Genomic DNA, 13467 nt, shown 5'->3' with positions numbered 1-13467 from the left:
ATAGTCCCTCCTGCCATCCACGCAACAGTCTGCCTTCAGATCCCAACTATATCTCCCACAATCCAGTTCCTCCAGGGAAAACCCATCCTTCAGTAAGAGCCTTAAAGGAGCACTCCGGTTGCATCATAACGATAACTTGAATATATATATTTATGACGTATGTACATATATAGTAGTCCCAGCTTGTCGACATTTATTATAATGATACTAGTTCATATATCTTTAAAAATAAGGCTGGTGTTTTTAGACGTAGAGGTTTTCTTTTCCAATGATTTTTATTGAAAATTTTTAACAAAGGTACAAAAACCCAACAGGTACACAGACAACATATAGTGTACATTAGACGAGTAAATTCTCCTGCGCTCAGGTACTGCATTATAGGGAAGGTTGTGTTGATGGAATCTAGGCTCTTGCTGCCCTCTCAGGATGATGGGCATCCACATGAATTAGAAACAAAAAAGCAAGAGAAGGGCCCACCGACCTAGTGCAATAACATAAGACATTTATTGGAAAGTAAAAGAGAATGTCATACATCATACTCACAAACGTATGCTGAAAATGTGCATATAAAAACTCCTAATGCAGTCAGGAGACCTTCAGGACTGGAAGGCATTCGCACTGAGTGGGCTGACGTGTTTAATGGGAGAACCCTCTTCATCAGAGCCACCGGTGTCCATAGGACTGGATGAGTTTGGGCTGGAGAAACTTGACTGGCCTGCACAGAATCCTGACCACAACCCGATAGAAAACCTTTGGGATGAGTGTACATAATATAACTGGGTACTAATATTTAAAGGAAAAGTTGATCCAGGGAATATCCGATTGCCTCTTGGGGGATCAGGAAGGAATTTTTTTCCCCTGCTGTAGCAAATTGGATCATGCTTTGCTGGGGTTTTTTCGCCTTCCTCTGGATCAACTGCGGGTATAGGATTGTGTATATAGGATTGTATGGTTGGGTTTTCTTTACTGTTTTTTTTTTAGTTTTTTATTGGTTGAGCCAGATGGACTTGTGTCTTTTTTCAACCTGACTATCTATGTAATTAGAGAGGAGATTGCGAGCCTTGTTGATGTCAAAGGAGAACTGGCAGACTGGTTCCAGATGATAGAAAGGTAACAGTAACTCAAATAATCACTCGTTACACCCAAGGTATACAGAATACAATCTCTGAATGGGCTACAGCAGCAGAAGACCACATTCTGGGTGCCACTCCTGTCAGCTAAGAACAGAAAACTGAGGCTACAATTCGCACAGGCTTACCAAAATTGGACAATAGAAGATTGGAAAAACATTGCCTGGTCTGATAAGTCTGGATTTCAGCTGCGACATTCAGTTGGTAGGGTCAGAATTTGGCACATGGATCCATCCTGCCTTTTATCAACAGTTCAGGCTGGTGGTGGTGGTGTAATGGTGTGGGGGGTATTTTCTTGGCACGTTTTGGGCCCCTTAGTACCGATTGAGCATTGTTTATACAATTTTAAACAATACAATATTAATAAAGATTTTATGAATAAATATAATTTGATTTTAGACATATGTATGTATAAGAACTATGTTTGATAATTATGGATCGATAATAATTGCTGTATGGCCGATGCGGGTAATGGGAACATACCCGGGTGATTTGCAGCAAAATCCTACTGTAAGAGATAAAATAAATGGATTACATAAAAACCGATACTATTTGAAAAATGAAAACATCGGTATTTAGTGTCAGCTGAAAAATAAAAAGGAATGGCGATGTGGGAGTGAAATCGAACATCAGCCAATCAAAACAAGGACAGCGATACTTAGTGCATGACAATCCGGGCTAGCATAGACCGCCTGATGACTCACAAGAGCGAAATGCATTGTGGTCATTGCTAAACCCGGAAACAGGAATACAGGCATTCGTAGCAGTGGCTGAGACACACGCCGACCGCCGCAATACAAAGCAGGGAAAGGAGATACAGGAGGGTGCTGCAGATCCCCGGAGGATATCTTCCTAATACCCAAAACAATTTGTACTGCCGAATTGCCCAGTGCCAGGAGGGCACAACAAATAGTAAGAGGCTAATTGTCATCCTTTAGTGTATGTTTTAATGGAATAAACAATATTTCACTATTGGAGGCTATTCTCTTCTATATCTTTATATGTGGGGACTATATGGTCCATTTCGAGTAACATAGGAGCAGGATATTCAAGGAATCGAAGAGAGGTCTGATCCACCCAGTTAAAGGGATCACAGGCGTTGGGGGTCCTTGTGACCTGTTGGAAGCTGGTAAGAGGCCACGTGTGATACACCCCAGCACCTGGAGCACTGTGAAAAAGAAAAAACCAAAGATTTAAAAAGCACAATCTGGTTGCACGAATTGCCCGGATTTTTAGAGACACTATTTTGAGCACTTATTGTTATTATATGTGATTTAATTTATTGGTGGATACACCAGCAAGCACTTTGTTGATTTATTTATTATAATAAGCTTTTTATAAAAATCAAGGTCAGCACTTGCACTTTAAATAGATTATGCACCTGTAAGCACTTTTTTGCTTGTTGCACTAATTGGATAATAATACATGCACTAATAGAAGTCAGCACTTATAATTATAGCACTAGTAAGCACCTTGATACATATGAATCACATTTTGCACTTTATATAAGCACATATAATTTTATATTGTCATACTTTTTTTTTTTTAATATATTTATGAAATACGTGACATCTTAGTATCTACATCCAGCAAAAGATTACCAGCGCCTTTTTACCTATTATACATACCTATTTATTGTTTTAAACAATTAAAGGGGCAGCAGGTTATAATATCTTTTCTTAAAGGGCCAGGCGCCTTCGCCAATTTTCTGTTGATTCAGTTGGTAGGGTCAGAATTTGGCACATGGATCCATCCTGCCTTTTATCAACAGTTCAGGCTGGTGGTGGTGGTGTAATGGTGTGGGGGATATTTTCTTGGCACGTTTTGGGCCCCTTAGTACCGATTGAGCATGGTTTAAACACCACGGCCTACCTGAGAATTGTTGCTGACCATGTCCATCCCTTTATGACTACAGTGTCCCCATCTTCTGATGGCTCCTTCCAGCAGGATAATGCACCATGTCACAAAGCTCCAATCATCTCACCACTGGTTTCTTCAACATGACAATGAGGTCACTGTCCTCCAATGGCCTCCACACTCACCAGATCTCATCCAATAGAGCACCTTTGGGATGTGGTGGAATGGGATGTGCAGCCAAAAAAATCTGCAGCAACTGCGTGATGCTATCATGTCACTATGGAGCAAAATCTCTGAGAAATGTTTCCTACACCTTGTTGAATCTATGCCACAAAGAATGAAGGCAAAAGGGGGTCCAACCAGCTACTAGCAAGGTGTAATTAATAAAGTGGCTGGCAAGTGTAAGTTTATGCAATATAATTAGAGAAAAGTAAAAAACAATGCAAACTTGTTAAGACCGTTAAAACATCTTTCCATTTGCATTCATGGATGGAACTGAGACTAAGACCCCAGCACTGCAGGGCAAGAGTGCAAACCACGTAATCACTGTACCACGTTAAAAAGTACACAACCGACTCAATGCAAGGAAACTTTTTTTTTATTTATTTGTTTTTTTGTGAAAGAAATGTATAATATTCTGTACATTTTGTACCAAACAAATCAACATATTCCCTCCTCGTAGCGGTGTAGTATACAGCCCATTGCCCAGGTTAACATATTGGGACCTCCAGTGAACACGAGGAGAAGGTGCCTCTTTCGGATGTCCGGCATTTGTGATCTTATACGCCTGTAAGACCCCCTATAATAAGGGGTCCACGATTTCTGGTAAGCGCATACACACCCTGTGGTGATTTGGTGGAGGTGTATGGTGCCATACAACAAGTTTATCAAGTGTCTACCTATTTTCATATATCCGCTGCTATAAACATATGGACTGTTTATGGATACTTTACTATGATATGGTTTTATTAATTCAGCTTATATGTTGAATTGGCACTTTTATTGTATCACTATTTATGTGTACATTATTTTGCACTTTTTTATTATTATCACAGTGGTTTTTAGTCTAGCGCAATCATATATTTATTAATAAGTATTCCTTTATCAAATCAACATATTGTTAAAGATCATCCTTAACATCCTATTGTTGTATCATTTAGTCACGGAGGCAAAGTAGTTATAAAGTGCTTTTTATTAACAAATTTAGGCATCCATAAAACACATCCTTCTGAGTTATTAATAACAAGAACAGGAAATGGAACTAAAAATGACAGAGCATAGAAAGTATTATAAATGTAACAACTGCAAATAATGACATCTATAGGTCAGAGGTGTGAACATCACGCCTACTGTTGCTGTAATTTAATATCATGGGCGCTTGCACTTTACTATTGGGATACATTCCTTGCTGCCTTCTTCAGCCAGAATATATCCGCGTTTGCATACACAGCGAGGCCTACATTGCTTCAGATTTTCTTTCTTGGAAATGGAATACAATTGGTCACAGGTGATGGGCATCTTGGGACAGACTTGGAAGACCATGTTTTTTGGACACTCAACTTTGCATTCAGATGCTGGGATACATTTGCCACCCTGGTTGTAATAGCCCCCTTTGCAGATGCAGCCATTTTCCATACAACCAAAACATACAAATTTGGGTGGATTTGCAATGTCGGAGCAGTGTGGCATACCACATGGGTTACAGCCCGGGATTTGGTTAGGTGGGCAGTCAACTATAAATGGTAAAGAAAAAGTAATTAAAGCAAATATACAAAAACTTTAAGCTGCATTATTTTCTGGACAGAGTACAGAAGGGTTAAAACCCCTGACAGTTTTTTTATTTTTTTTTTAACTTTTATTTATTGTAGAAATGTTTTCTCACTTACTGTCCCAGATATTAAAAAAAAAGGGTGGAAATCTATACAAAGTGAGGGGAATTCCTGTATTAGACCGTTGTCACTGGAACAGAAGTCCCCTATTGGAATATTTCCCCTCTATTCCTGTTCTGGAGACAACCGTGAAATTTAGGATTTCCTGTCCTGTTCTGTATCAGTGACACCAGTCACCAGAACATATAGAAAGGGTGAATCTACCTGGCAGGGACTCAAAAAGGAATAACAATTGTCAGGGTTTCCAACCCTTCCACATTTTATCCAAAGCTAAAAAAAAAAATAAAAAAAATAAAAAAAAAAAAGGTTTATTTTAAATATACTTTAAAGCAGAGTTCAACCCTAATTTACATCAATGGCTGTAATTTTTGCAGATTGCATCCCCATTAAGTTTCGGATATTTTTTTATTTTTTGTTTATCTTCCTCCTTTTGTTTAAGGAAAATGCTTCCATCCTCGCTGCGGCGAGGTACAATATTTCCCTTCTCCCATTGATTCCTGGGATAGCAGCATCATCAATACCAGGAGTCAATGGGCATCACGGGGTTATTGAAAAAAAAAAAAAATTAAATTAAAAAAAGCGACTGGAACTCCACTTTAACTACTTGCCTTCTGTGCACTTAAACACCCTTCCCATCCAGACCAATTTTTAGCTTTCAGTGCTCGCACGCTTTGAATGACAATTGCGCGGTCATGCTACACTGTACCCATATAAAATTTTTATCATTTTTTTCACACAAATAGAGCTTTCTTTTGGTGGCATTTAATCATCTCTGGGTTTTTTATTTTTTATAAAAAAAAAAGAAAAAAGACAGAAAATTTTGAAAAAAAAAAAGTTTTTCTTATTTTTTGCGAGTAAATTTTGAAAATAAATACATTTTTCTCCTTCACTGATGTGCGCTGATGAGGCGGCACTGATGGGCACTGATAGGCTGCACTGATGGGCACTGATGAGGTGGTACTTATGGGCACTGCTGAGGTGGCACTTATGGGCACTGATGAGGTGGCACTGATGAGGAGGTACTAATATGCCGCACTGATGAGCACTGATAGGCGGCACTGATGAGCACTGATAGGCGGCACTGCTGGGCACTGAGAGGTGGCACTGCTGGGCACTGAGAGGTGGCACTGACGGGCACTGAGAGGTGGCACTGACGGGCAGCACTGATGGGCACTGGCGGGCGGCACTGATGGGCACTGGCGGGCGGCACTGATGGGCACTGGTGGGCAGCACTGATGGGCACTGGCGGTTGGCACTGATGGGCACTGGCGGGTGGCACTGATGAGCACTGATGGGTGGCACTGATGAGCAGCACCATCAGTGCCCACACTCAGTGCCCATAGTGCTGCCAGTCAGTGCTCATCAGTGCCTAGGTGAGCAGGCACTGATGGGCACTGACTGGAAGCACTATGGGCACTGATTGTGTGCACTGATGGGGGGCACTGATGGTGGGCACTGTGGGCATTGAAGGTGTGTTTGGTGTACCTCTGGTAATCAGGGCACTGGTGATCGGTGCCCTGATTACTTTTTTCTGTGTCCCCAGCGGCTGTGCAGCTCTCCCTCCTTCCTCACACGCAGGCTCTGTGTGAGGAAGGAGCGCCGGCGATGAGAGATGATCTCATATGTTTACATATGAGATCATCTCTCATTGGACGGCTTGATCACGTGGTGAATGGCCGCTGTGATTGGCCATTCACCACGATCTGTGATCGGCTGTGTCCAAGGGACACGGCCGACACAGATTCCCCCCGATGCGCGCTCGCGGGAGCGCGCGGGGGGCGTGTCACTGGGAGGCCGTTTAAAAACGGCCTCCCGAAAAGTCCGCGCTGCAGCCGTATATAGGCTGTAGCGCGGACGGCAGGAGGTTAAGTAATACATATTTTTCTATTTAAATAAAATCTTTATTTTACTTTACAAATTTACATTTAATACACAGGTTTTCCAAATGGAGGGAAAAGCAGTAGCTGTTTGCTTTCAGACTGTCTCTGTTTTATTGACAACACAAACATAGCTATCTTATCAGGCAGGGAGGGGGAAAAGTCATTGCTCTGACTCAATTTATTTACCTATTTGAATACATTTTCATTTAAGACGGTGAGCTCTGTATCTACAGGCTTCTTTTTTTTTTTTTAGCAAAGCAGATACAGTGAGGGAAAAAAGTATTTGATCCCCTGCTAATTTTGTACATTTGCTCACTGACGAAGAAATGTTCAGTCTATCATTTTAATGGTCGGTTTATTTTAACAGTGAGAGACAGAATAAAAGCAAAAATATCCAGAAAACATATTTCAAAAAGGTTATAAATTGATTTGCATTTTAATGAGTGAAATAAGTATTTGACTCCTTTTCAATCAGTGAGTGGCTCCCAGTTGTCTTATATACAGGTAAGGAGCTGAGATTGGGAGCATTCTCTTAAAGGGAGTGCTCCTAATCTCAGCTTGTTACCTGTATAAAAGACACCTGTCCACAGAAGCAATCAACCAGAATCCAATCTCTCCACCATGGCCAAGACCAGAGAGCTGTCCAAGGATGTCAGGGACAAGATTGTAGACCTACACAAGGCTGGAATGGGCTACAAAACCATCGCCATCTTGGTGAGAGGGGGACAACAGTTGGTGCGATTATTTGCAAATGAAAGAAAACACAAATTAACTGTCAATCTCCCTCAGTCTGGGGCTCCATGGAAGATCTCACCTCATGGAGTTTCAATGATGGTGAGAACAGTGAGGAATCAGCCCAGAACTATAAAGGAGAATCCTGTCAATGATCTCAAGGCAGCTGGGACCATAGTCACCAAGAAAACAATTGGTAACACACTATGCCATGAAGGACTGCAATCCTTCAGCTCCCGCAAGGTCCCCCCTGCTCAAATAAAAAGCACATGTACATGCCCGCCTGAAGTTTGCTAATAAACATCTCAATGATTCAGAGGAGAACTGGGTGAAAGTGTTGTGGTCAGATGAGACCAAAATTGAGCTCTTTGGCATCAACTTAATTCGCCTTGTTTGGAGGAGAAGGAGGAATGCTGCCTATGACCCCAAGAACACCATACCCCACCATCAAACATGGAGGTGGAAGCATTATGCTTTGGGGGTGTTTTTCTGCTAAGGAGACAGGACAACTTCACTGCATCAAAGGGACGATGGATGGGGCCATGTACCATCAAATCTTGGGTGAGAACCTCCTTCCCTCAGCCATGGCATTGAAAATGGGTCATGGGTGGGTCTTTCAGCATGACAATGACCCAAAACACAAAGCCAAGGCAACAAAGGAGGGGCTCAAGAAGAAGAACATTAAGGTCCTGGAGTGGCCTAGCTAGTCTCCAGACCTTAATTCCATAGAAATTATGTGGAGGGAGCTGAAGGTTCAAGTGGCCAAACCTCAGCCTCGAAACCTTAATGACTTGGAGAGGATCTGCAAAGAGGAGTGGGACAAAATCCCTCCTGAGATGTGTGAAAACCTGGTGGTCAACTACAAGAAACGTCTGACCTCTGTGATTGCCAACAAGGGTTTTGCCACCAAGTACTAAGTCATGTTTTGAGAAGGGGTCAAATACTTATTTCACTCATTAAAATGCAAATTAATTTATAGCCTTTTTGAAATGCATTTTTCTGGATATTTTTGATGTTATTCTGTCTCTCACGGGTAAAATAAACCGAACATTACAATTATAGACTGATCATTTCTTTGTTAGTGGGCAAACATACAAAATCAGCAGGGGATCAAATACTTTTTTCCCTCACTGTAGAGGTTTGCTTTCTCTCTAATTGAATGTTTTTACAGTGCAAAGAAATGGGGCTCAAGTCACTCATCTAAGGCAGGCCATAGACTGTGCACATTTCTTTCCTGCAACCACGGGTTGCAGGAAAGAAATTCACATGATTTTCCCATCAACACAGACACTGCTGACAGTGGAATCCCTCCTGCGGAGCAGTTGTCAGCAGAAGACAGTGATTATTACTAGTGGCTATAGCAGCCACTAGAGATAATCGCAAGAGATTTCAGCAATCAATCAATCAATCGACTTGGCACATTCAGTCTCCCATTAACAGTTTGAATCTTGGCCAGTTTCTGCTGAACCGGCCAAAATTTAAACCGTCTATGGCTGGCTTAATTGAATGTTTTTACAGTGTAAAGAGATGAGGCTTTAATCACTTATCTAACTCATTCAGTGCCGGTTCACATATAAGCGATGCGGGAACCCTGCGAATCCACTGCGGGTTCTCGCATCGCATTCAAATTGAAGGCAGTGCCATATGCCAATCCCTGGGGGTGTCAATACAAAGGTAATGACACCCCCCGATCAGTTTGCATATCACAGTGCGAACTGTCAGTTCGGACAGGAATCGGATCACATAGGTGTGAACACCCTTGCGATCCGATTCTGCTGTGAACCCAAAAAAGGGTCCTGTGCATGTTGTGTCTGAATGCGATGCAAATGCAGCCATACAATCTGAATTTGCATCGCACGGACATTGCATGTGATTTTCAGAGCGGTGCACTCCGGATCATATGCAATGGCTCATGCATAACATAACTCTAAAGTCTAAAGTGTCCTAATTTCTGAAGTGGCAGTTAAGATTTGCATGGTAAATAAAATTTCATGCTGGCTAGAGTCCATAAATATGAAATATTGATATTTAGCTGACCAAAAAATATTAAAAAATTGAATTTTTATTCTATAAAAAGAAAAAAACTCAATATTAAAATTTTAAAGTAGGTTAATTCTAAGGGACTGTTTTATATATATATATATATATATATATATATATATATATATATATATATATATATATATATAAAATCTTTTTTAACATGAGTTAAAAATTTACAGGTAACATTCTACTGGTTGCAATTCACATTTATGCACCCCCTCTCCTAACCAAAAAAGGAAAAAATATGTATTCTTACCTGGTGGTGGTCTTACGCTTACAGCTGCAGTTTTGTCCACAAAACTCATAGTGAGAGCTGTAAAGAATTTAAAAATGAGAAATTGTAGTCATAGGTTGCATTTTTTAACATATGAGCAGTTTGCTAAATGACATTCAATTGCTATTATAAATTGAGTGTGTACCCTGTATCCTAACCTCCCATCTTTTATATTAAGGCTCCGTTCACATTATAGCGTATGGATCACGGGCAGAACCGCCGCGGTTCCGCCCGCGATCGGGAGATTATTGCAAATCGCGGGACGCCTGTGCGTTGCCCGTTGATTTGCAATAGACCCCCAAACGCTGAGCGATGTTGCCGCGATTTCCGCCTGCCGAATCGCGGTAACATCGAGCAAAAAAAAATCGCGGGACGCAATACGACCAAAAAAGTACAAGAGCTTCTTTGGATCGTATTGCGTCCCGCGATTTTTTTTGCGCGATGTTACCGCGATTCGGCTGGCGGAAATCGCGGCAACATCGCTCAGCGTTTGGGGGTCTATTGCAAATCAACGGGCAACGCACAGGCGTCCCGCGATTTGCAATAAACTCCCGATCGCGGGCGGAACCGCGGCGGTTCTGCCCGTGATCCATACGCTATAATGTGAACGGAGCCTTATCCTCCATATGTTCCTAAAAGGACTTCATGAACCTCTCTGCTCACAGTGAAGGATTTGATTATTTATTTAGAAAAGAAAAGATACAATGTAACTTTAAACATTAGGAAATAGAGAAAATAGAAAAATTAGTGCAGAGAGATCCTGACATACTGATTTACTAAAGGCAAATAAACTATGCACTTTGGAGGTACAGTTTCTCCAGAGCTTAGTAAACGAGGGGAACTCTGCTGACTTCCATCATCCAATCATTTGCAAGCAAAAATTGTTGCTCTTGCTCTAACGTTCCTGGAGATACATCACATGTGTGGTTTAAGCACTGTTTACATATGCGTTTGCTCCTGCGTGCGAGCATGCGAGGATTTTTTTTATTGTTTATTATATTTTTATTTTTTATTATCACACTTTCTCTTTATTTTTTAATTTTTTTTTAACCCCTTTTTTCCTATTACAATGAATGTAAACATCCTGGGGTCTAAAACATGTGGGGTCTAAAACCTCTAGGCAGGAAAGACTGAGCCCAAAAAAAACACAAAAAAACGATCTTGGCCTTCCCAGCCGAGTACACGGCAGTGTTTACATCTCCTGGGCCGGATGTGATATCTCAATGTCGTGCCCGGCCTCTGAAGGTCATAGAGACTTCCAGGTGCCATCTGGTCCTTGGTATTCTCTACGGTAAACTTCCAGCGGATTCCTTCTTTGGCTCGCCGAACGCAAGGGCGTGCTGGTAGAAGCACCGGAGGGCACCAGGAGGGGAGGGACGTGCCCTCCCACCGCCTGTAAAAACAGTCAAGTGGCTGAACTGGGGCTATGATTGTTTTTATGGTGCAGGGATTCACCGGCAGAAAAGAATGATATCTGAATGATGCCAGCAGCTGCACCCATCATTCAGATATCTCCACTCAAAGTCCAGGACGTCATATGACGGTGTTGGGTGGGAAGTGATTACCAAAAAAAAGCACACATTGTTTTACATTAAAAACAATCAGAAAGATAGGATTACAGAACTGCATTCATTTTACATCAAGATTTCAGCTTTAAAAAAATAAATCATTCATTGGAAAAGTTAATCCCGCTTACCTAAAGCCATCAAAGGCAATGCAACTTGGTAAGTCTTCATTTTGTATCAGATGCTAGAATTAAAGAGAAACAATAAATGTCAACTCATTAATCAATATTGGGGGTGAAAATTCACTATACTGTAAATGTAATATAATTGTTTCTCTGCTTGCTCTTTTGACTACTATGTAATTTGAGGGACTGTTTCATTACAATGTATTTAGAAGCACTTTTTTATGGTTTTGGGTGGCGGGTGGAGGCGTTGAAACCTTTGTCTGTGTGTTTTTTGTTTTTTTTTTGGCCAGGTCGAAGAGATTGCCATGCGAAAAATCCTTAGAAGTCTAAAGTCTTTATTGTTCAACTGATTCCAATAACTAGGGGAAAAAATCAACCAACATGTTTCGGGGCCACATAATCCCCCTTCATCAGGGCTGTGTGAAATGGTAGAATGCAGGGACAGCTGGTGGTCCATTTTTCTTTTTTTTGGGGGGGGGCATCAAACAAATCTGCCCCCCCCCCCCCACCTCTGTCGCTCGGGCAATCGCTCACTAGACACAGTGATATACACTGCTCCAAAAAAATAAAGGAACACTTTGAAAACACACCAGATCTCAATGGGGAAAAATACCATGCTGGATATCTATACTGGTATGGACTGGTAATGTGTTAGGATCTATACTGGTATGGACTGGGTAATGTGTTAGGATCTATACTGGTATGGACTGGGTAATGTGTTAGGATCTATACTGATATGGACTGGGTAATGTGTTAGGATCTATACTGGTATGGACTGGGTAATGGGTTAGGAAGGAAAGGATGCCACATTGTTTGATGGAAATAAAAATTATCACCCTACAGAGGGCTGAATTCAAAGACACCCGAAAATCAAAGTGAGAAAATAATGCAGTAGACAAGTCCATTTTGCTGAAATTTCATTGCAGCAACTTAAAATGGTCCTCAGTAGTTTTTATGGCCCCCACGTGCTTGTATGCATGCCTGACAACATCAGGGCATGCTCCTAATGAGACGACAGATGATTTCCCCCCAGATCTGGACCAGGGCATCACTGGGGTCCTGGACTGACTGAGGTGCAACTTGGCAGCAACGGATGGCCTGAAACATAATGTCCCAGAGGTGTTCTATTGGATTTAGGTCAGGCAAGCGTGGGGGCCATTCGATGATGTCAATTCCTCCATCCTCCAGGAACTCTCGCCACATGAGGCTGGGCATTGTCGTGCACCAGGAGGAACCCAGAATCCACTGCACCAGTGTAGGGTCTTACAATGGGTCCAAGGATTTCATCCCAATGCCTAATGGCGGTCAGGGTGCCATTGTTTAGAATGTAGAGGTCTGTTCGTCCCTCCATGGATTTGCCTCCGCAGACCATCACTGACCCACCACCAAACCAGTCATGCTGAATGATGTTACAGGCAGTTTAACGTTCTCCACAACCTCTCTTGACCCTTTCACATCTGTCACATGTGCTTAGGGTGAACCTGCTCCCATCTGTGAAAAGCACAGGGCACCAGCAAGAGCCAATCGGGTCTTAGGACCCGCTTCCTGATTGGCCGAAGGGAAAAACAGGAAGACATCAGGGAATATTAATTAGCTGATGTCACACAACTAAGTGGGCTCTGGGGGCAGTGCTCGGCGCCCTGAGCCCACTTTTTTAAGCCAATCGGAGCCTCAGGCTCTAATCATGTGCTTCCAAAAAAAAAAAAAACCCCATTGAAATTCATGCGTCCCACACCCTGCATGGAGATTAGGAGCCGGGCGCATGGATTAGGGAGGGAGCACCCCTAAAGCAGCGGCCGCCACTGGCAGAATGTTAAACAGACTAATAAAAGTACTCCTTGCCACTTCTACTATGAACAACAGCACTGGCTGTTGTTCATAACATCCTCTGTCTGCAGGAGTACTCGAGTCCATTTATTACTCAGGCATTGCACCCATCCCTGATGAAGGAGACTCCTGAAATGTGTTGGAT

General features: G+C 42.0%; 1 protein-coding gene across 1 annotated transcript in view; it reads right to left on the bottom strand.

The window, feature by feature from the left end:
* Nucleotides 1-11564, bottom strand: part of LOC309569026 (zonadhesin-like) — a 65184-nt gene extending 53620 nt beyond the window's left edge. The window contains exons 1-3 of the mRNA XM_082274787.1: nucleotides 11502-11564; nucleotides 9788-9844; nucleotides 4636-4720 (exon numbers count right to left, since the gene is read on the bottom strand). Coding sequence (XP_082130913.1) covers nucleotides 4636-4720; nucleotides 9788-9844; nucleotides 11502-11541 — 182 coding nt within the window. The 5' untranslated portion in view covers nucleotides 11542-11564. The remainder of the gene's footprint in view (nucleotides 1-4635; nucleotides 4721-9787; nucleotides 9845-11501) is intronic.
* Between the last annotated feature and the right edge of the window lie 1903 nt (nucleotides 11565-13467).

This window comes from Pelophylax lessonae (assembly GCF_965119305.1).
Source record: "Pelophylax lessonae genome assembly, chromosome: 12".
NCBI lineage: Eukaryota > Metazoa > Chordata > Amphibia > Anura > Ranidae > Pelophylax > Pelophylax lessonae.
Note: the sequence above shows the minus strand (reverse complement) of the source record. Positions and strands in the feature narration are given on the sequence as shown.